At 38.1% G+C, this 25,127-nt stretch overlaps 1 protein-coding gene across 1 annotated transcript in view; it reads right to left on the bottom strand.

The window, feature by feature from the left end:
- Positions 1-212: 212 nt before the first annotated feature.
- EFTUD2 (elongation factor Tu GTP binding domain containing 2) overlaps positions 213-25,127 on the bottom strand; it is a 110,379-nt gene continuing 85,464 nt past the window's right edge. The window contains exons 20-28 of the mRNA XM_033917934.1: positions 16,041-16,123; positions 15,808-15,894; positions 11,375-11,501; positions 10,931-11,018; positions 10,715-10,833; positions 5,825-5,919; positions 4,571-4,724; positions 1,482-1,589; positions 213-1,034 (exon numbers count right to left, since the gene is read on the bottom strand). Of these exons, the coding sequence (XP_033773825.1) occupies positions 939-1,034; positions 1,482-1,589; positions 4,571-4,724; positions 5,825-5,919; positions 10,715-10,833; positions 10,931-11,018; positions 11,375-11,501; positions 15,808-15,894; positions 16,041-16,123 (957 nt within the window). The 3' untranslated portion in view covers positions 213-938. The remainder of the gene's footprint in view (positions 1,035-1,481; positions 1,590-4,570; positions 4,725-5,824; positions 5,920-10,714; positions 10,834-10,930; positions 11,019-11,374; positions 11,502-15,807; positions 15,895-16,040; positions 16,124-25,127) is intronic.

The raw sequence follows: 25,127 nt of genomic DNA, 5'->3' as shown, positions 1-25,127 counted from the left end.
AGGACTTTGCGTGTGCTGGAGTGGGGAATCAGACACAAGCGCAAACAATATAAATGTTCAAATTTTTCTGTACTCCATGATAAAACATCTTTCTTGTCTTGAGAGGGAATGCTCTGTATATGTATTGCACTGTGAAAATTTCAAACTCTATTACTTTCATCATTTATAGTAGACATTTTTCTCTCGTTTATTCACAAAAAATATCAAGACTGTATACAAAAAAAGTGTTTATTAAGATATTTTTATTCCCACCCTCTTCCTCTGGAATTCCTACTCTTCATCTTGCTGAATTTAAAAATTGCCACTCATGCCTGCTTATGAACCCCTCAAATTTTGCAGTTGCAGTTGATAATTTTGGGCTGACTATGTAAAACAGATACTCTGCTTCAAAATGGAAGCACCAACTCTCAAGCCACTAGAGTTTGAAATACATATTTACAAAGTAGTATAAGAAAAATGCTTTGGCGACACAGTCAGTTTATCCTATTTCTGGTAACAGGATACACAGCAAGCAAGGTTAACACCTTGAGGCTGAGATTTTCTGATGCAAAATGATGATACTCGGGACAACAGTGCCCACTATGCAAATCCTTACAGTACTTCTTGACCCAAAAATATTTTTATCATTTATTAACTACAGTGGCAAATTCTTGCTCTTGCCAGCATTTGAGTTGACCACCAAGGCTTTCCAGGACACCAACCAATTTCTGCTGCAGCTCAGCTGTTTACAAGCTCACAGCCTCCTTCATACAGTGTGGTAAGAAAGGAACCAACAGTGTTGCATGACTGCTCCAGAGAGAGGGCACCACAGCTGGTGGGGATGTTGAAGAAGAACAGAAGTGACCCCTCTCTTTGGTTCTGCCTTGTGACTGAGAACAGAGGATCCATTCTTATTCAGAGTTGAGCAAGGATCTCTCCCCAAATATGCTTGCTAATGCTCACATGGGATAGTTCAAGACCACATCCTGTTTGGCCAATTCCAGCAACATAGGATCGTCGAAAAACTTGCTGATGCTCACATCTTCACTTAGACCCTGAAAAAAAGGAAAATATGGGTTAGTTCTAGGGCACATGTGCACACAGCCAAAATGGACCCTAAGCATTTGACAGACTAATAGATGATTTAACCCTTCAAATAATAATATAGCAGCTTAGGCTGAAAAGAGTCCAGAAGCACATGTTAAAACTTCAGCTGCCTCTATGGGTGCCACCACAGAGGCAATTCAAGGGAAAGCAAAAATAAAACGCAAACTTGTGTCTCCCAGTGAGAAAGAAGCCTCTAATAACTGATGCACCTTCTTCTCCAGTTTGTGTTGACTAGATTGTAAGCTCTTTTGAGCAGGAACTGTCTCTTCTATGTTTTGATGTACAGCGCTGCATATGTCTAGTAGTGCTACAGAAATTATTAGTAACAGTAGTAATTCTACAAATGGCATCTCCTGAGATAAAGACTTAGCTTGCAGAGAGTAGGTTATTCTTACCTTTCTGCGCCTGGTCTTTATCATGAATTCTCTGGCCAAGTGAGGTGCTGGCTGTGGCTCCAGAGGTCGGATAATGATGCTCTTGTCTAGGGGGTCACCAGGCACAATCTGCATGCCAACACAGAAAAATGATATTCTTTCTTATTCTACCTCTAAACCAGGGGTTACCAACTAGTCCTTGGGACCCATCTAGTCAGTCAGGTATTCAGGATATTGACAATGACTATGCATTACCTCTTTTGTATGCAAATATGTTACATGGATATTCATTATGGGTATCCTGAAAACCTGACTGGCTAGATGTGTCTCAAAGACAGGATTGAGAACCATTGCTCTAAATTTTCCAGCAAACCTCTCTCAACAATCAATGAGCTGAACTGTCACGGGGCCTTTATGGTACCCAGGAAAATTTCCCCCATTCAGTTTTTGAAACACTTTAGCCTTGGTTCACCCTAAAGCAGGGCTACTCAATATCAGTTATTGAGGTCCACAAGTAGGCCAGGTTTTCAGGATGGACATAACGAATATGAATGAGAAAAATTTGCATACCGAGATGGCAGTGCATGCAAATCTCTCTCATGCATATTCACTGTGGATATTTGGGAAACCTGGCCTGCCTGTGGACCAGAACTGAGTAGCCCTGTCTCATAGAATATGTGCACCAAGATGAATCTCCCAAGTTCTTAGATGCAAGCTCAGGTCATCTCAAGATCAAAAGGAGACCTCACAAATCCAGGCAAACTATTTGAGTAAACTAAAGGTGCCCACTGGTTAAGTACGCCTTACCATCTCTTCATGGTAATGTAAATGTAGTGTTGCTGGGGTCTGTTTTAGGAGTCTGTATTCTCTGACCAGATAACTAAGCAACTTCTATGACTCTGCATATTAGACAGAGGATTATATTTTAAATAAAGCTAGTATATTTACCAGAAGAGCTGCTAAATATATCTCATTAGGAAACCTAATGATATGGTACAAAGGAGGGAGGGCACTAGGGCTTTTACTATGAAGTCATGTTTAAGCACAGCAGCTACTTCCACACATACAAAAATCCTACTTAACTTGAATTGATGGGTACTGTATATACTTGAACATAAACTGAGATTTTAGGTCAAAAAATGGGGGTCTCAGTTAATATTCGAGTCCCCAACCAATGACTGCCGCTTTTCTCCTCCCCACCCGAAGTGATCATCGGTGATGCTGCTGTCCTGCCTTCCCACCCGATGCCCAGAGTTTCTGTTCTCCACAAACACCTCACCCCCAGAAGATCAACACTGCCATCTTCCACAAACCCAACCCTCCCTGGATGAAAACTGATACTTTCCTCCACAAACCCCCTCTTCCTCAATGGCTGGCGCTACCATCCTCCCCCCCCCCCCAGTTAGCATTAGGCTTGCCGTTCCTGTGATCAAAGAAGCCGACATCGATGTTCTGTACCAGAGTGAAGCCTTGAGCTTCTGCGCATGCTCAACGCCTGCCGGCTCACATCCTCTCTGGGCATCGGGCAGGCGGGACAGCAGCGCCACCGATGATCGGGTGGGAAGGATAAAACCCTAATGCCAGCTGGGTGGGGCGAAAACAGTAGGGTTAGGGGGAAGAGGGCATTATGGATGAAAGTAGCACCTTTCATCGAGGGAGGGTTGGATTTGTGGAAGATGATAGTGTTGGCCATTGGGGGAAGTGGAGTTTGTGGAGGAAAGTAGCAACTTGCATATATATCTGCAGGGGTAGTGTTCAAAGTTAAAGTACAGCCTCACTTTAAAAGATGTGTTGGTACTAGGACAGGGAATAGTATACACATTCTATTTGCATAAACACAGAGTTATAAAATTAACCCTTTAATGTTCTGCTTAAAAATCAATCTTTTTTAAATAGAAATTATTGGAAACACTACCAAATTTTCTATTATTTTTTTCCAGGCAGGGTGTTGTGGGTTTATTTTTAAACTTCTGATTCAAGATGGAGCTTAATTGTCCTATTTGTGTATGTATGTTTGTTTTTGGAAGGGAGCTGTTTGTACCCGATTCATGATTTATGAATGGTATTTGGTCCGAGAGGAACACACGAGATTTTGGTGCAGTCCTTTTTCTCACGATGCTTTTGGTGATAAGAGAAATTTTCAAGGGTGTGTAATTATATGATCATATGCACAGGTACTCAGTCACTGACGTTCCCTCTCCACCTTTTATATCTTCCTCAAACCCTTGGTCTCCTATACTCGCTCCTTTTCTTTCCACACCAGTACTCTTCTTCTTCCCAACCCCAATGGCAGCCCATTATTGGAGACTGTTCAAGCTATGCAGGAGCCAAAAGCAGGGCAGGTTTGTCTTAGCTGGCAGGACATTAAGGTCACACCATGATCACCCAAATTTCTCATCTTGGTTTATATTCGAGTCAACCATTTCCCCTCCCCTCCTTTTGGGGGGTGAAAACAGTTACCTCAGTTTATATTTGTGTATATACGATAAATTTTAAGCTGCTTGCCTTGCTGCAGTCTTCAGGTACCTTTTAACCAAGGATTAGATTTGAAAAAAGGCAGTACACATATATATACTTTTCTGTTTTAATTGATAAGAGATTGAAATTTACATTCCAAAATAATCTGATTAAAGATAATTTTCAGAGAATACAGAAACCTCCTATAAGAAACAGCAAAAGACGTACACATGTACTTTCACTATGTGAACTGCCACAGGTCAAACTAACTAAAGAGACTTTTAAGCATGAATATAATACAGAAGAACTTTTGATGGAAACAGATCTGAAAAGCCAATTTATGTGCAATGTTCTTAGAAGCTGCCTAAAACCAAGCCTCAGCATGCCTTTCCCAAACCAGTTCAGCAAATGCATGCTGTGGAACCCCCCTGAGTGCTTTAAGCCACACTGAAAGATAGCAATTTTCAGACAGCCAATGGAAGTAAAACCCAGATGTCTCAATCTGTCCTCCTTTTTCTGGAGCCAACCAATCTGGGTAAAATCCTTTGATAACTCCCTCACCGACGCTTGATTACCAGAGTACAATTATAACAGCTCTCCAAGGAAAATTCCCAACTAAAAAACCTCCTGGTATTCACACAGACAGAACATACCTGCCAGTGGTGGAAAACAGACAAGGAAAAGGCCTGACCCTGTGTATGGGTTCTCAGGTCAGTCTCAAACCCAAATGAGTCAATGGCTGGGATGAAGGCTTTAATGGTATAGAGTGGGGAGCCTGGAATTGGTGCATCCTGAGTCACATGACCCCTGTCAAAGCAGAAATGAAAATACACATGCATCTGTCAAATCTTACTCTCATTTTCTTTATCTTGAGGACTTGTCTGTAGAACACCTATTTATTTACACAGAAGTTCAGCTGCAAATATTTTTATTTCAAAAATATAAACCTATTACCTTTCTTTAAATTAAAATATCTATATATATATTTTTTTTTACTAAAACCACAAGTGCTTTTTAAAAAAAAAAAAAAATTCTTTATTCATTTTTACAACTTACAACAAGTGTATCAGGAACTAACATTTGAACTTTAAAAACATCACTTGAATTACTACTATAACCATCTTAAATTAATGAAATTTATCCCCACCCTCCCATATCATATGCATTCACATATATTATATAATATAATTTTCTATTAATCCTAACATTAGATAAAATATTAACCCCCCCACCCCTACCCTCTCATTTGTAATTGTATTATTAAGGGAAAAATGTTATCTACTCATTACAATAATCTGTTAATGGCCCCCAAACACCACAAGTGCTTCTTAAACGATACATACTTGTAATCAAACTACAGGGTATATGGCTTGAAAATCTGCATGTTATTTGAACTATATGTGCTATACATCCTGTAACAGGATTATCAGAATAATAATTAACTCAACAGCTCAAGACAGGTAGGATTATTAACCCACATTTCAGTGCCACTTGGACATGCAGATGTCACTTACTCATGCAAATGTACACTTACCTGTAAGTGATGGCCAGGTAACTAAATACATGGGGAATATACATGGGTGAATATGGGCAAGGATGTTTGCTATCCCTGCCATGTTTACATAACTAGGGTTATTGGGAAAGTGGATGGGATTTGATATACCGCTTTCTGCCAGGTTAATGGCTGGTGTGACTGCAGGCAAATAAATGTATTATATATTGATTCTGGGACACCCTAGTATTGTATAGTGAAATATGGGTGCCCAGATGCTATTATAAAATATGCTCTCACAGATGGAATTGGGGTATCTAAATGGAGGCACCCACATTCAGAATTACCTCCTTAGTGTCTTGCAAAACTGAGGCCCTTAAAGAATAAGGACAAGAAGAGACTGGAGAGGGTTTACCTTCTCCTGGCCAGCACGGTGTAGACAGCAGAGACACAGTCAGCAGGGGCCTGGACTTCTACAAAATAGTAAGGCTCCATTAGGCGTGGGGTGGCCTGGAAAGAAGGAAAATGTTAAAGCCTTTCATTTTAGGATACACACCAAGGACCAATCAGAAGTTGGTTATTCCAAACTTAAGAGTGAAATTAGGATACAAATATCATACTTGCCAGGGATAATGAAATAGCAGATATGCCATTTTCATTACTGCCAGCCAACTGATGTATCATTACATTTACAGACATATTAGCTGTCCTTGTAGCTTCTTGACATTAAAGCAAAATTCAGTTGAATCTTGAAACCAATTTACTGTGTGTGTACATTCCCTAATCCCTGTTATATATTCTGCTATGCTCCAGAACCTGGCAAACTGCTTCTCGCACAGTAATGCACTAGAACGCTTTTTTGATGGGATGGGGCATATTTCTCTGGCAGTCCTAATCTGACTTATTTCCAAACTCAATGCGTCCTTTACCAGTTTTGAGTTATACTAAATTTCATCCTAGTCTGTTAAATATTCAGTTATTTTGACCTCAGACATTTTCACCCTCTTCTGTATAAATATTGCCCACTTCAAACAAAAAGGCAGCTAGCAACTATGAGAGATAGGGGAAAATAATTAATTCAAAGAATAATTCATCTTACTGTGGATGGCACTTACTCAGTTCTATGCAGATTACAACCCCAGAAACTTGGTATCCCAAGGAATAACAGAGAGTATATATTTCTGGAATAGAAATGTCTTCACTGCTTTCCTAAATATAAAATAATTTTGTAACATTCTATTTTGTAGTACACTAGGTGCCTAGTGCATCTGAATGCAACTCATCTCGAGCTACTACTGAAAAAAGGTGTAGTAGCAATGATAAGGAAATGATAAAACCTCTTGAACATCCATATTGCAAAAACATTTAATTGCATCTCCTGGGTTGGCACTGGCTAGGACTTCTAGGCTCTCTGCTGTCTGGGATGACAGTGAAAATTCTATCTAGACTGGGAAGAGTTGGAGGGAGGAGAATACCAGGCTTCAAGTAGTAGAATCTTCCATGCCCTTCACTCTACTATCTCCTAGTTGAGATGGTCAGATTGGAAATGAGCCTAAAAAGGGTTTTTTAAAAAAGTGTCAATGCACATCTTTCAGGAATCTGTGAACGAGCACTGGAGGATAGGTGGGTGAGTTGAGGAATTGGAGGGTGTCCAGTGTTACTGCATTGGGACTCACCTATGTCTCTAACTACAAATCTCTTATTTATGCTTTAGTTACTTCTTAGATTGATTATTGTAATATCGTTTATACTGGACTTCCATCGGTATTTAATTTAAAAAAAAATTACAACCCGTACAAAATACTGCTATCAGAATTCTCAACAATGCTCGTAGATATGATCATGTACCTCCTCTTTTTAAAGTGTTCCATTGGCTTCCTGAGAAATCCCGTTTGATACGTAAGGCCTTAGCATTTAAAGGGCTACAATCAGGTCAACCTGATTATCTGGCGAAAATTTTAATACTATATAGGCCAACATGTAGTTTACGTTCTTCAACTGCTCATCAACTGATCTTACCTTCGGTTCATTTAATTAGGTTAGGTTAGTATCAACTGATGTGGGAAACCTTTGTGGGACAGTTTTACCATGGTAAGTCCAGGTAACATATGCACTATGTAATCAATGCACAAATCATCTTTATTCAAAGCTTTTACAAACTGTTTAATCAGGCCTAACTTTATATGTAATGGTGCCAGTATGATTCTCTCTCATGCTACCAAAGGTTCATTTATTACATTTTGTCCTCTAACTATCATATATTCCCTCGGAGGCCAAGGAGAAATTAGGTTCTTACCTGCTAATTTTCTTTCTGTTAGCCTGTAGACTAGTATAGTTCTTTACAGATGGGTTTATATCTCACTATACCAGCAGGTGGAGACTGAGACCAAAACTTGGCTGTAGTATATTAGCTGTAGCTCCCCTCTCCTAAACGAGTAGCCAAGCAGAACTAAGAAAAAACTAACTGTTAAACAGTAAAAACACTCCGAACAAAAGATTAAAAACAATACAAATGTATAGAACTAGAATCCTGCAGTGAAAATATCCCTATAGCTAACCAGCTAAGCCATATCTCCCTGGCCCTAGAAAAATACTAGAACCCGCAGAAAAAAACCACAAAAGCTGCATGCGAGCAAAAACCCACAAACACTGCATAATGACAGAAAGGGTGGGGAACTATACCGGTCTACAGCCTAACAGAAAGAAAATTAGCAGATAAGAACCTAATTTCTCCTTCTGTTTCGCTTGATAGACCGATATACAGTCAAACCTTGGTTTGCGAGTAACCCGGTTTGCGAGTGTTTTGCAAGACGAGCAAAACATTCTCGCAAAACTTGTCTCACAAACCGAGTGTTGACTCGATTTGCGAACACCCCCTCTGATAACCGGCATCACTCCCCCCTCGAACCCCCCCCCCGCGTGAACCGGCACCCCCCGCCCGAACAACTTGAACTAACCCCCCCCATCTGGCACCGCCATGCAGCCCACAGAACGTGCCGGTGCCGCTAGAAGATCTTCCTGCCTCTGCCGGGCCTTGAGCATGCATCTGCGCATGCTCAAGGCCTTCTAATTCTCCCTCTCGCCATTGAACTTGAGAAGTGAACGCGGGCCTCAAGCACCTGCCATTGAGCGAGCACAATATCCAAAGAGCGAGAAACAGAGCGGATCTCCCGAAGCAAGTGGTCCACAATTCACGGGGGCTCCAACACGGTGTCCTCAAAATGCAGCGCTGAGACCTGAAGAATAAGCTCATCCCGGTAAAAAATGCATACCATGGACACGTCCTCACCAACCGACAGGAGCAAAAAAACCCCAGTGGCGGAATCTGTTCCCCCCCAGGATCCTAATAGTCAGCCCAAAGGTCCAGGTCCTCATCCACAAACTCTCACTCCTCTTGAGAAAAATCATTGTCCCAAGAGACTTGGGGCCGCTTGGACGAGAGAGGAGTAGTGGGGGGCAAAAAGGGTGCTGTGTGGGGCTGAATTGTAGAGGACGTCGAGGACAGAGACCCCCCGGGGCCGAAGTGGGACCTCCAGCCGCAAGAAAATAAGCCTTGCACAAGGCTAACATAAAATCAGAGGAAAAAACCCCTGGCAGCCCCAAGGGACTGCCTGCCACAGCAAGGGACCAAGTAGAAACCTGCCTCTGTCTCTCCAATAAAGGGGGAAGGTCACCTGAGGCTAAAGAAAAAATGGAGGTGCTTCCTGCCAAAAATGGAGCTGAAACTGCCAAAATCGGAGCTCCAGAGGCCTGTAGCATCTGGGAAGCCTGAACTGTCCCAGCCTCTAAAGCAGGCAAGCCGGCAGCAGCTTTAAGGGAGTCCCCAGCCGCTTCGGCGGTAAAGGAATCCTTTTTACCTTAACCGTCAATAGCTGGAAAACCTCCCATGTGGGCATTGGGGGAAGCCCGGGTTTCCCTGCGATCAGCCGCTGACTCGCGAGGCACTTGCAGCGGGGTTCCCTGGCTGCCAGCACCCGATGCCAACGAGGATTCCTCACCACTCCAGCCTGCAGAACGCTTGCACAAGCTAGCCATGAGTGCCTCGCATCTGGAGTACAATGAGCACTTTTTCCCCTGCAAAGTGCTCATTTTGCTGTAAATGCTTCCTAGCTATAAAAGAAGTGCTGGCTAGTGAAAAAATACAGTAAAATACAGCACATGTAAAGGGAAATAGCCCTTTAGACCAGCACAGCCTCAGGATTTGGGGGGTTTATTTTATTTATATAAAATGGAGCGCACAATAGCAACACAAAAAGGTTACTTTGGTAAATTTCTGAAGATTTGGAGACCATTAGCAGATTTTTGTAATGATTAATAACATTTTCCCATAATAAGAGATTTGTTAAGTGGGGATGTGGGTGGGTATTATTTTATTTACCTCACAATATGTATGAATTAATTAATGCATTTTGAAGTATTAGGTTAGATTTTCTGAAATAGGAAGGGAGTGTTAGATTTTCTGAAATAGGAAGGGAGGGCTTGGGGGGCTTTTTTATTTTATTTATATTTGTCATACATATTAAATGATTTACATATTATCTAAAACATTATAAAAATATGAATATAAATATGATATATTGTACTTAAAGTATTCATGAAAGAAAATCAAGTGTGTGTTTATAAGATTATATGTGTTTTTCTGATACACTTGTTGTAATATGAAAAAATGAATAAAGAAATTAATAGGAAAAGAATCCATCAAAATACTAAAAAAAAAAAAAAAAATTATTTATTTTCTCTCAGAACAGACCCCATTGGCACTCAAAGCTGGAGGCCTGACCGGTATTGGTGGCCAGGCTGCCAGATGAGGCACCTCTACATAAACTTGGGGAGGAGGGGGAAGTGGGGGGAGGGACCCAGCATGAGATCTGCCAGGTTTGACACCCCTTAAGGTCAGACGGATCCCCAAACAAGACCCGTCCAAGTTCTATCCGACAATAAAAGGGGAGCCTCAGCTAATATACTACAACCAAGTTTTGGTCTCAGTCTCTACCTGCTGGTCATAGTGAGATATAAACCCATCTGTAAAGAACTATACTGGTCTATCAGGCGACACAGAATCTTTTTTTTGCTTAATGTTTGTGTTTCGTTCTACTATCCCAAAGGCATATCTACTATCCCATAACTATTTCTAAGAAACTAGAACTGATGCAGTCTATCCAATGCACTTTTCTGAATCAGCACCCCAAATAACCCCAGGAACATGTAAAAAACCCAAGGCACCAAGAAAAAAAATTATTTTTGTTGGCCTGTTATCAAAAGCTTTCAGTGTGGGAACTGCTTAGTAGAAAACCCAGGTACTTACCATGAGGAAAGCAGAGTAGACAACTCGTCGGGCAGTTGGAATGATTTGACCACCACCTCTGTGCAATGGCTCCTGTGCAATCACTGCATCCAGGATCTTGAATTTCACATTGCGTATCACTGTATGGTAAACAGAGGAAGAAATGACATTTGCAGAAGTCATTGTAGCCAATTTATGTTAATTTTGGTTTGATTTGCTTCCTGATCTCTTACTTACACTCATCACAGAGAGGGCCCTCCCTGGTTCCCCACTGGAAACCCTGAACAATACTGTCTTTCACAGAGCCCAACAATGCTTTATCAACCTGTGTAGAAACAGAGATAAGAACCACTGGATCACTATATATGATATTGATATCTATACCATTAAATAAGTACTACAATTTGGTTTTACAGTTAGTCTAGTGATTAGTGGTCAGCACAATTAAAAATATCTGTATTCAGTTCCCGGACTAGTCTCTTAAGGCTTAGCTGAAAATGTTGCAGAATTCTCTCTTTTAATCCAGGAGGAGGACTTAATTAAGCCCTGCTTATAGACATACTATATGGCTAGTTCAAATGCAGCACTGGAACTACTACTTATATAATCTGCATCCTACTCTGAGCCACAAGAGGTCACCTGACTTGCTCTTTGGCCTTTATACCGGAGGGGACTTCTTACCTCTGATGGCAGGGTGTCATCCACCAGAATATTGGGACCAGTAGCGTCTGGTCCAAAGGCCCAAATGGAACGAGCTGCCAGTAAATCCCAGTCATACTTGGTTTGGAAGAATTCTCCCAACTTCTTCCTGATGGGGAAAGAGAGTGGTTGTAGGTGTGTCATTGTCATTTCTACATAAGCTTGTTATATATGGGAATATAAGAGTCACAAAAGTGTTCCACCTCCTCATTCTTTGGAAAGAAAAGTGCACGTGGGCATCCACTAGGCTTCTATTTTATTCCTTCCTACTCAACTCTTTCCAACCAAATTTCTACTTTTTTTTTAAACTTTTTAAAAAATAAAATTATTGAGAACTGATAAATACAAATACAAGGGAGCAATTTTCAAAGTCAAGAGGAAGGCATCTAAAATGGTCAATGATCTACATCATAAGGCATACGGGGACAGACTTAAAAGATCTTAATAGGCATACAGGGGAGATATAATAGAAATGTTTAAATATCTATTGTTCAATAAAATCTTGGCATCCTGTACATCATCACTGCAGTCTCTGTTTTTTTGTTTTTCTTCCCGATATTTGACTGCAGTTTCGTTGGATTTTCTGCTTGTTAAATATCTATGTGACATAAATACACACGAGGCAAGTCTCTTTCAGCTGAAAGAAAACTCCAATGAGAAGGCATAGAATGAGGTTAAGAAGCGACAGGCTCAGGAGTAATCTAAGGAAATATATTTTTACAGAAAGGGTGGTAGATGTATGGAATAGATTCCCTAACGAGGCAAACCGAGTCACATCAGGGTTGGTTCGGAGGGTGCTCAGGAAAATTATCTTTATTCACAGCTCACAAACAAAATCGTGTGATTATAATATATGTGAAGGGTGCTCTCAGTGTGAACCATCAGCGATAGGAGTCCAGCTCCGACACTTCACTTCTGGGTCAAGGCGGTAAGCCTCCACCCCCACACCATCATCGAGCACCCTCAGTGTGCTGAAAATTAAAGCAACCTTTCTCCAAATAATTCAATAAATCAATCAATCAATAAACCAGTGAATAAATCAAATATAACTCAAACAATAATACCTGAGTGACCCCCAAACAAACCCTGCCAGCCAGACCCCCCGGAACACTCAACAAAATAAAAAATCACCATGCAAAAAATGAATGAAAAAAGAAATACTTATCTGGAAAACTTCTCACAAACTAACAGCAAAAACCGCGCCAGGAGAAAAGGTTCAACCACGCTGGTTTCGGGAAGGAGCCCTTCTTCAGGAACCTGTCCCCCAACGAAAGCAAAAACGAAGAGGTCGGCTGGAGTTATATTTGATTTATTCGCTGGTTTATTGATTGATTGATTTATTGAATTATTTGGAGAAAGGTTGCTTTAATTTTCAGCACACTGAGGGTGCTCGATGATGGTGTGGGGGTGGAGGCTTACCGCCTTGACCCAGAAGTGAAGTGTCGGAGCTGGACTCCTATCGCTGATGGTTCACACTGAGAGCACCCTTCACATATATTATAATCACACGATTTTGTTTGTGAGCTGTGAATAAAGTTTATTTTCCTGAGCGCCCTCCGAACCAACCCTGATGTGACTCGGTTTGCCTCGTTACGTTATTGCTACAGTAGGATTTTTGGCAAAATTTGAGTGTAATTGTTGTGTGGAATAGATTCCCAGCAGAGGTGGTGGAGGCAAAGTCTGTGTCTGAATTCAAGAAAGTGTGGGGTAGGCACAAGGGATCTCTTAGGGAGAGGAGGAGATATTGGATGTTGCAGATGGGCAGACTGGATGGGCTATTTGGCCTTTATCTGTCTTCATGTTTCTATGGTATCAAAGCTATTGCTGAACTCCAGCAATGCCATTTTCACATTACATGCAGGGTTTACTTTTTCCAAAAACAGGCTTTCCTTCCTTGATGCACCAACTCCCCTCAATGTTTGAAATTTCAGGATACAGAGAACTCTTTTGGTCATGGTGTTTGGTAATGTAGACAGATAAATGATGCCACCCAAAATATTTATTTATTTAAAATTAGTGTTGGGCCACTCAAATGGAAAAAAATAAGTGAGGGGATTATTTTGAATAAAGCTGCTCTACTAGGAGCATAAGGTCCATTTATCCTGGGTAAATATTATATATTTGGGAAAAATGTATACTCAGTCATTGGCTACAGCCTTCTTCTCTACAGACATTCTGGTATTGGAGAAACAATATATCGTATTTTTCGCTCCATGAGACACTTTCCCCCCCCCAAAAAAAAATTGGTGGAAATAAGGGTGCGTCTTTATGGAGCAAATACTCAAACCACCCCCATACCTCCGGTTACCTTATTTTAATTCTGGTGCCCTACCTCGCTGGACGTGGCTGCCTCTCTAGCTGCAGAGTGGCACACAAGGCTACCTGCCTGGTCGGCTGACGCGGCTGCCTCTTCTCTAGCGGCGCATAAGGCTGCCTGCCTGGTCCCGTGCTGCTTCCGTTCTCGAGGGAAGCGGCACGGGACCAGGCAGACAGCCTTGTGGGCCGCTCTGCCACTAGAGAAGGGAAGAGGAGACAGCCGCGTCAACCGATCAGGCAGGCAGCGAGTCCTAATTCCCACACAAGCAGCAGCCATCGGAACCGGAAGCCGCTAAGAGTCCCGGCATGGTGGTGCGGCCCTGACAAGAGAGCAAGCAGCTACGGCAATAGCAGCAGCGGCGGCGGGCTCCAACCTCCTGCTCTCCCTCCCTCCCTTCTCCCATTGCAGTGCTGGGCGGCACATCTGAGCCTCAGCCGCCTCCATCGCCACTCCTCCGACTCCCTTTGCATTCGCCTCAGCCCCCGTGGCAGGCAGGACATGTCTAATCAGGGCTCCAGGAGGAACGGGCCTGTCAAGCTGCGCCGGAGGAACTAAAATAAGTTATGGGGGAAAGTTCGGAGAGGGTACGGGAGGCCCTGCCTGCCTGACTTGGAGGGGGAGGGATGAGAAGTATAGAAATAAGGAAATGAAGCTTGACATGGGGAGGGAAAGAGACAGAGCAAAGAAATGCTGAAGGAAGAGGGAGCATAGGGACAGGGACAGGGAATAATGCTGGAAAGGGGAGGAATAAAGATACAGAAATGTGATAATTAATGGAAGGGGAGGAAATGGTATACATGGATAGTGAAGAGAAGAAAGATTGTGCACATTGGAGGCCCTGCCTGCCTTCTTGCCTTGGGGTGGGGGGCCCATGCCTGTTACTAGACCTGCCTACCACTAGACCACCACAAGGGGGACAGGGAACTGAGCCTGGCAGGGAGGGGGGAACAGGGTGCAGAGCCTGGCAGGGAGAATTTGGTTCAGAATGGTTTTTTTTTCTTGTTTTCTTCCTCTAAACCTAGGGTGCGTCTTATGGTCAGATGCATCTTATGGAGTGAAAAATACGGTATGTCTTAATGCAGGGCTTGAAAAATCCTGTGTGCCAGGTTGCCATCACACCTTGGAATTGCACACTGGCTCCCAGGATTTAATGGCCTAAGAGTAGCCTAAAAGTAACTCCCCTAGCCTTAGCCTACTATCATAGTGTGAGCATCCTGTGCAATCTGGTGCTCTCTGTTGGAGACTGTTCAGACTCCATCTGCTGGCATGAGAGCATAAACCCTGGTATCGAGGAATCTTTATTGGAAGCTTCTATACAACTACTAATGACTGGGGAGTCAATTCAGAGCGATTTTCAAAGACATCTATAATGGATTTTAAAAACAGATTCAGATGGATTCCACTGTGATTGTTGTCGGCCTCCTAGTAGCTTGGCTAGGGTATCATGATTGCATTTGCATCATTATACTGAATGTAAACCACTTATGCTATAAGTGATATATAAATACTTAAATAAAAAAAATTATATATGCATGCTATGTTTACACAACATTACAGTTAACCATTCTAAGTATGCTACATTTACACCATCCTAAATAGGTTAACCGTTACAACTAAGTAATCTATATTTACACGCATCCTAAATAGCTCTAGCAGGGAGTACTATATTTGTCCTGTTTACTCTCATCTTAGATAATTCTAGTTACAAGTATCCTAATTAATTTTAGTTCCATTTACTATATTCATCACATCTTAAGCATTTCTGGAAAGATCTACTATGCACATGCATGTCCTGTCCTCCTATCGTGTTCTTAGGAATGCTAAAGAAATGCTGGTCATTAGCCTTGACCACAGATTTTTAATATAAAGAAACTAAGGATTTAGCCGCCTTCTTGTCCCACAGGCAGACAGAAACTAGCAAAGGTAAAATAGAAGAAGCCACTCAAAGTCCCCAATATGGCAACATCTTTTTCTTCTCACACGTTTCCACCTTTGAATTATGGGCAATAAACACTACATCTTTCCTTCATTCTATATTACAATCATTCATATTCTCTTCTGTCTACTCCCAGCCATTCCTTCTCAGAGTGTGTAATACCTATTCCAGGTAATCTGCACAACTTCATTCTCAATGTCTTCTGCCAGGCCTTTTTCCAATGGCTCAGCAATCATTGTAATCTTGTTCCTGAGATCAAAAAAGCAGAAGGGTCAAGAATCGATCATCTTCAAAACGAGAAATCACACCCATAATTACACCAGGTTCCCTGCACAGTGTGAGAAAGCTTAGACAACAGAAGTGGTCAGACATTCTTGTCATCAGTATAATCTTACTTTTTATTTGGAGTCTCAGCAAAACACTTCAGAGATGAAGTTTCCACAACTGTCTCACAGAATGTAACAACAGGATCAGCAACCTGTAAATAAGAGAGATTATTTCCAATTACATCATGCAGAAAGTCTGGAGCAGAGATCAAAGCAGTACTTATTCCTAGGGATGTATGTCTCATTCCAACTCACTTTCCAACCTCCACTCATATAAACAGGAACACAAAAGGCACACTGGGATAAGATTTGGGGTGGGCTAGGGTTATCATATTTGTGAAGACAAAAAAAAAAAAGGACATATGATCCTACCCCACCCTCCCATCTTTCATTTATTTCCTTAGTCACCCTTCTCATCCTCTGTACCCTTTTAGCCCTCATCTACTTATACTACATCTCATCACTCTAACACAGGGGACCACTAGTGGGCTGCGGCCGTCTGACAGCCGGGCCGTGAGAGATCCCCTTACACATCATCTTTCCATCCCTCCTTCCCATCCTGCACAGGAGAACCCCGCCGACCCTACCACTGTGAGGCCGATATGCCTCTGTTCCAAACAGCAGCAGCGGCAGCACTGAACAGGCTGCTTAGCTGCCTTCCCCGCCGGGGCCTTCCCTCTGCCGCCACTTCACTGATGACAGGTTGTTCACCCTCTCCATGGTAGAGAGAACGAGAGGGCACTCTCTAAAGTTAAAAGGAGATAGATTCCGTACAAACGTAAGGAAGTTCTTCTTCATTCGGAGAGTGTTAGAAAACTGGAACACTCTTCCGGAGGCTGTTATAGGGGAAAACACCCTCCAGGGATTCAAGACAAGTTAGACAAGTTCCTGCTGAATCGGAACGTACGCAGGTAAGGCTAGTCTCAGTTATGGCACTGGTCTTTGACTTAAGGGCTGCCACGTGAGCAGACTGCTGGGCACGATGGACCACTGGTCTGACCCAGTAGCGGCAATTCTTATGTTCTTAAAATCTTCTTTCCCTACGATTATCACATATAACATAGACATGTCTAAACAACATCATTAATCGTCCCTGTTATAAACAGGGATAGAGCGTAAATTCAATCAATTCAGAAATACAAACAAGCTTTAAATCATACATTGCTGTCAAAAAAATTCTAAAAGGCAATTCATAAGTTCACAGGTTCATAAGTCTTTTTCCAGAATAGATTATATTTTTATTTCAACTCAATTAGTTTAACAAGTGCTTAAAGCTTCCATAGATTCAATCATTTTATCTGATCATGCGGGTATATGGATTGAACTTCAAATAGATCAACAGGAATATAATAGACCTGTTTGGAGATTTGATAATACAATGCTTGCAGATACAAAATTTATCGAGGATTGTAAATCACAAATTAGTGAATTTTTTCTGTTTAATTTATCAGAGGATAGTTCTTTTTTTTTTTTAAATTTTTATTTATAAATTTTCCATTCTTACAATATTTGATTCATTTATAATATTATTAATTATTACATGTGAAAATTTCATCATTAATATTTCATATTGTTTAAAATATAATATGATAAAGATTATACAATGTTCTATAAAATATAAATCCCTTCCCCTTTTTATATAATATATTTCCATTAATATTCAATTCCCACCCCAATCATATATAATTTTTATCATTGTGCTAAGAACTAATCATTAGAATAATTTGTCAATGGTTGCCAAATTTTCTTGAAGTTAGGAAGATTTCCCTGTTGTATCGCTATTATTTTTTCCATTTTATAAATATAACAGACAGAATTCCACCAGAACGTGTAATTTAATTTGGTATAATCTTTCCAATTTTGAGTTATTTGTTGCATGGCGACTCCTGTTAATATTAGTAATAGCTTATTATTATTTGCTGAAATCGGACTCTTAGTTCTCATTGCAGTGCCAAATAATATAGTGTCATATGAGAGTCCTACATGATTTTCTAATAACTTATTAATTTGGGGCCAAATTGATTTCCAAAATGCGTTTACACAGGGACAGAAAAAGATTAAATGATCTAACGTCCCTATTTCCAATTTACAATGCCAGCATCTATTAGATCTAGTACTATCTATTTTTTGCAGGCGCGTTGGGGTCCAGAACACTCTATGTAATAAAAACAACCATGTTTGATTCATAGATGCTGACCTTGTAGTTCTTAATCTCCAGGACCAAAATCGTGGCCATTGAGATTCAGAAATAGTCTGACCTATCTCAATACTCCAAATATCCTTAAGACCTGTTTTCTTTTTTTTATTTAAAAATCCGTATATTAATTTGTACCATTTTGCGGCTTGGTGACCCAAAAAATCCGTCTGGAAACATAGAACCTGTAGACTATATTTATTATTTAGATTTTTCCATTCAGGGAACCCTTCTTGAATGGCCTGCTTCAATTGCATCCATTTAAAATATTGTGTTTTATTTAATCCAAATTTATTTTGCAATTGTGAAAAACTAAGCAGTGATCTTTCTGATATAACATCATTCAATGTTCTTATTCCTGCATTTATCCATTGTTTCCAGACGATTTTAATTCCGCCAATTCTGATCCTGGAGTTTATCCATATTGATTGATTTAAAGATTTAGTAATAGGTTCTGGTGATAGATTACTAATATATCTCAATGTTTTCCAAGTGTCAAATAAAATTTTGTGGTCTTTGTATCTTTTAGGCATTGTTATAGTTATTAGCTGTTCTGGATATAAAGGAAACAGGAGCCGCCATTCTAAATACAGCCAATCTGGTACATTTTCTAAAAGGTCTGGGAGGATCCAATACATACCCTGTCTTAAAATATAGGCTTGATGATACCTATAGAAATTTGGAAAATTTACCCCCCCTTCCATAATTGGTCTTTGTAATGATACTAAAGCGATTCTTGGTCTTTTCCCACACCAAACAAATTTTGTAAGAACATTGTTAAGTTTTTTATAAAATGACCCCTGAAAAAATATTGGAATCATACTCATTTGGTAACAAACCACAGGCAATATCATCATTTTAATTGTTTGAATTCTTCCCCACCAAGAAAGATGTAATGGATTCCATTGCTCACACATTTCTGTTATTTTTTTTAATAAAAGTTTCTCATTCTCTTTAACTGTATCTTCAATTGTATTTTTAATCATAATTCCTAAGTATTTAATTCCATCTTCTTTCCAAATAAATGAATATGGATCAAATAATCCTTTGGTACAATGAACATTAATTGGGAGAATTTCAGATTTGTTCCAATTAATTTTATATCCAGAAAAAGTACCATATTTTTCTATTAAATTAAGTATACATGGAATAGTAGTTTCCGGTTTTCTTAAATATAATAATATATCATCTGCATATGCAGATAATTTAAATTCAAAACTATTAAATGATATTCCCTCTATCTCCTTAGTCTTATTTATTGCAATTAATAAAGGTTCTAGGACAATATCAAAAAGTAAAGGAGACAGAGGGCATCCTTGTCTAACTCCCCTATGCAAGTTAAATCTATTTGATAAATTATTATTAATATATAATCTTGCTCCAGGAGAGCCATACAATGTCTGAATCATTTTAATAAAACCGGATCCTATACCAAACCATTGTAAAGCTTGGTATATAAAATTCCATTCCACTCTATCAAAGGCTTTTTCTGCATCTAAAGATATTAAAAAAGCTGGATCATTTATATTTTTTGCTAAATTTAATGAATGGAATGCTAATCTAGTATTATTTGATGAATGTCTTTTAGCAATAAATCCTGTTTGATGTACATCAATAATGAAAGGAAGAGCTTTTGCCAATCTTAATGCTAATACTTTAGCCATTATTTTATTATCCACATTCAATAATGAAATAGGCCTGTAATTTGAAACCAGAGTAGGATCTTTGTTTGGTTTTGGTAAGACAATAATTATCGATTCTGCCATAGTACCAGAAATATTTTCATTCTTTATTTGATATTGATATAAATTTAACAGATGTGGTGATATGATATTTTGGAAAAATTTATAAAATTCAACAGTATACCCATCTCCACCTGGAGCGGATCCAACTCTAAGAGACTTCAATGCTGTTTCTATTTCTTTTAAAGATATAGGTTCTTCTAAACTTCCTTTTATATGATCTGGAATATTTGGTCCAATAATTGAATTTAAAAAATTTAATCCGTCTTGTTCTTTATTTTTATAAGAATTGGAAGTGTATAATTCTTTATAAAAATCAAGAAATTGTGTTATAATATCTTTTGTGTTGGTATGTGTGTTACCTTGTGTATCTTTAATTGCAATAATCTTAGATTTTCTTTTCTTTACTTTAAGAAAATTTGCTAATAATTTACCCGCTTTATTTGAATTTCCATAATATTGTACTTGTTTATTAAAAATGTCTTTCCTCACGATTTGAGAAGAGATCTCATTATATTTAACTTTTAGTTTTAATAATTCCTGTAATGTATTATTTTCCCATTTTTCAATTAATTTATTTTCTAATAGTTTGATTTGTTTTTCTAATTCAAGAAATTGTTTTTTACGTTGTTTGTTAATATATTACATTACATTACATTACATTACATTACATTAGGGATTTCTATTCCGCCATTACCTTGCGGTTCAAGGCGGATTACAAAAGGTTAGTTTAAGGACGGAATTACAATGGATAACAGAATTACAGAGTTACAGAATTACAGAATTATATGAATTTAAGGATAGAATTACAATGGATATCAGAATTACAGAGTTACAGAATTATATGAATTGTAGAGAATAGCTAGAGAGGTAATATGAAGATCTTGAGGGCTTTTGGTGGTCGTGTTGTTATTTCTGTTTTAGGAATTTCTTGAACAGTGTGGTTTTTATTTCTTTTCTGAATGTCTTATAGTCTATGGTGGTCATCAGAAGGTTGGAGATTTGGTTGTCTAGTCTTGCAGCTTGTGTGGCTAGGAGGCCGTCATGTAGTTTTGTTCTTTTTACTTCTTTGGATGGGGGGGGTATGAATGGGGAGTGCGTTTTTCTGTGTCTGGTGCTGGTTGCTTGGATGAGGCGATTGTTCAGGTATGATGGGCTGTCTCCGTGTAGTGTTTTAAATAATATGCAGTAGAATTTGAATTGGATTCTTTCTTGGATTGGGAGCCAGTGTGAGTTGATGAAGGCTTCAGTGATGTGGTCGTGTTTTTTCAATGAATAGACGAGTCTTAAGGCTGTATTTTGGATTGTTTGGAGTTGTCTTATCGTAGTTGCCGGACATGGGAGGAAGAGGATGTTACAGTAGTCCAGTATTCCTAGTATTAGGGATTGTACTATAAGTAGGAATTGTGTGCTTTCAAAGAATTTTCGGACTTGTCTCAGGTTTCTCATGATTGCGAATGATTTTTGGGTTGTTTTGTTTATTTGCTGCTGCATTGTGCAGCATCTGTCTATGGTCATGCCTAGTAGTTTTATGGTTGTTTGGATGGGATATTTGGTTGCGTTTATGTCTAGGATGGTTGTGGTTTGGATCCTGTCGTTTTCTAGGAGGATGAATTTGGTTTTGTCTTGGTTGAGTTTAAGTTTGTGATTTTCCATCCAGGTTGTGACTGCTTCCAGTGTTTGGTGAAGTTCCTCTGTCATGGTGGGTTTGGAATGGTCGTATGGGATGAGGATGGTGATGTCATCCGCATAGCTATAGGATGTTATGCCTAGCTTATCCAGATGGGTTCCTAGAGAGGCAGTATATAGATTGAAGAGGGTGGGGGATAGTGGAGATCCTTGTGGTACGCCGCAGGGGTTTGACCATGATTCTGATTTTTCTTTGTTTGATTTTACACTGTAGGTTCTGAGTTTTAGGAATCCTTTGAACCAGGAGTATACTTTGTCTGAGATGCCTATTGCATCTAGGATCTGTAGAAGGATGTTGTGGTCTACTAGGTCGAATGCCGCCGATAGGTCCAGTTGTATGAGTAGCATTTTTTTCCCTATACTAAGTTGATTTCTGACGGTATCCATGAGGGAGCCTAGTAATGTCTCTGTGCTGAAATGTGCTCTGAATCCTGATTGCATGGGGTGTAGTAGGTTGTGGTCCTCTATGTAATTGGTGAGGAGTTTGGCTACTAGGCCTTCTGTGATTTTGACATATAGCGGAATTGAGGCTATAGGTCTATAGTTGGAAGGGAGATTTTGTGGTGCCTTTGGGTCTTTTTGGATTGGGGTGATGACAATTTCGCTGAGGTTGACAGGGAATGTGCCCTCTGTGAGCGTGAATTGGATCCATTGTAGAGTTATGGTGCGGAACTTTATACTAGAGGTGGTAAGGAGATATGAGGGGCAATGGTTGAGGTCACAGGAGGCATGGCTGTATTTTTTGTATAATTTGTTAAATTCTGGCCATTGTATGTTTGGGAATTGAGACCAAGTTCTGTCTGCTGGGATTGCCTCTTTTCCTGTGGGGTTGATTGTGATTGGATTTTGATTGGATGGGTTGAGTATTAGTGTGGCTCTGGTGTTGGTGATTTTATTCTTGAAATGTTCTGCTAGAATGGTTGGTGATGGTGGAGGTGTGTTGGTGGTGGTAGTGTATGGTTTGGTGTCTGTTAATTCTTTTAGTATTTGGAAAATTTTTTTGGAGTCTTGTGTTTCTGTGCCTATGAGCTTGGTATAGTAACTTTTCCTCTTGTCTTTTAGTAGATTTTTGTATTGTTTGTTGATTTTTTTCCAGTCGGTTTTTGTTTGTTCTTGGTTCTTTTTTCTCCATTTTCTTTCTAATCTTCTACACTGTCTTTTGAGTTGGAGTAATTCATTATCAAACCATTGGTCTGATTTCCTTCTGATGCTGAATATGAAATGATATTCCCTCTCATTGTTGCTTTAAAAGCATCCCATAAGATCTCAGCATTAATAGTATCTGATTCATTAAATTGAAAGAATTCTTGCATTTTTATTTTAAAATCTTCAATAAATTTTGAATCTGTTAGTAAATCATTATTAAATCTCCAAATTGAATCAAAGTTTTCAACATCATAATTTTGAAGATTAATCCACACACCAGCATGATCTGAAATTATAATGGGATCAATTACTGCTTTTAATATTCGCTGCGCTATATTATTAGAAACAAATATATAATCAATTCGTGAAAAGGATTTATGGACCTGAGAACAAAAAGAAAATTCCTGTTCATTAAAATGAAGAATACGCCATATATCTACTAAATCACAAGATTGAATCAGATTATCTAAGCCTAATGATTTCATAATTTTACTTGGTTTTTTATCCAATATCGGATCTATTACAGCATTGAAATCTCCTGCTACTATTAAATTAGATGTAGCCAGTGGTATAAGTAATTGTTGAATTTGTTTAAAAAACTCCATTTGATTCGTATTAGGAGCATATAAATTGAATAAATTCAGGGTTGTATTTCCCAGTACCATTTCAATATGCATCCATCTACCTAAGGGATCATAATTAATTAATTTAAAATCTGCATTACATTTTTTGTTTATTAGAACAGCCACTCCAGCTTTTTTCTTTAAAGCCGGTGCAAATAGACATTTAGAAATCCATCCTCCAGATAGTTTTTTTGATTCAATTTCCGAAAGATGGGTCTCTTGAATAAAGTAAATGTCCGCATTTTGATTTTTAAGGAACGATAATAATTTTTTTTTCTTAATAGGATGATTTAAACCATTGACATTCAGCGAATACATTTTTATATCCATCTAATTAAAATTATGTTTTACCAATATTCTATGATAGTTTACAAGATTAACTCCTAGCACATTCAATAAAAATTTATCTCCTATCCCACCTATTATTTTCCCTCCCCTCCCACCCATTATCATATTCTGATTTGGAACACGCATTGGTCATGCAAAACCTACATCTCCATCCCCAGGCAACTAATAATTCATTATATTATTTATAAACAAATTTCTAAATTCAATACATTCTTTATACTTCCACCCTTATATAATTGATATTTATATCAATTTAATCTATATAATTTTATAGATTTACTGAGAATTATATATATTTGATTCATAAAATTAAATTCAATATCATGCATACATGTAATATAATACTCTTAATAAATAAACATATTACAAATATAGTTCTTATTCTCTATATATCTGTAATTCATCATATAAATTAAATATATCCATTTTTATATAAATATAAATATTAATAATAATGCATTTCAATCATTTTCATAGATCATATATATCTGTAATTCATCATATAAATTAAATATATCCATTTTTATATAAATATTAATATTAATAATAATGCATTTCAATTATTTTCATAAATCATCTTCATAATGAATTAATTTGAATGAATAATTGAATAAAATAAACATTTTATCTCAATAAATAAGTTTTATAATAAATTCATGTTTTATTAATTATCTACCAATCAATTACTTAATTTTTTGTTTTTCATAATAAGTTAATATGACTGAATATTTGAATTTAATAAAAATTTTTATAATAGATATCTATTTTATTAATTAATCCTTTCAATATTCAAATTCTTTTCTTGTATATATTTCATAAAATTATAATTTTCTTACATAGAATTAAAATATTGTTTTTATAATAAATTAATATATTTCATTTTTATATATTATTCTCAATATAACAGTAACTAATTTTCTTTTCAATATTTTTAATAATAAAAACATTGTAATTCGTTTCATTATTCATTAATCATAATAAGTTAATATGCTATATAATTGAATAAATTCTATATTTGATTAAATTATGTATTTTATAAATAAATTTATAATAATTTAATAATTTTTTTATATTATATTTATATATATTTTTTTTTTATAATTTTTTTTTTCCTATTAATATTAATGAATATAGATGCTAATATTTTATTAATAATTAATTTAATAAAATAATATTATATTATTGCATTCAGTATATCAGTAAAAATATTTCCAGTTAGTATCATTTCTTATTTCTTAATTAATTTTTTTTTAATAATCTTCTTTCTTTTCCCTTTTTTCCATGTCCTTTCTTATTTCTTCTTTCTTCTTTTTTTTTCCTTCAGCATAGTTATTTTTTTTTCCATGTCCTTTCTTGTTTCTTCTTTCTTCTTTCTTCTTTCTTTCTTCAGCATAGTTATTTATTTTTTTTTTTT

This window comes from Geotrypetes seraphini, chromosome 13, assembly GCF_902459505.1.
Source record: "Geotrypetes seraphini chromosome 13, aGeoSer1.1, whole genome shotgun sequence".
Taxonomy (NCBI): domain Eukaryota; kingdom Metazoa; phylum Chordata; class Amphibia; order Gymnophiona; family Dermophiidae; genus Geotrypetes; species Geotrypetes seraphini.
This window is presented reverse-complemented; position numbering and strand designations above follow the sequence as displayed.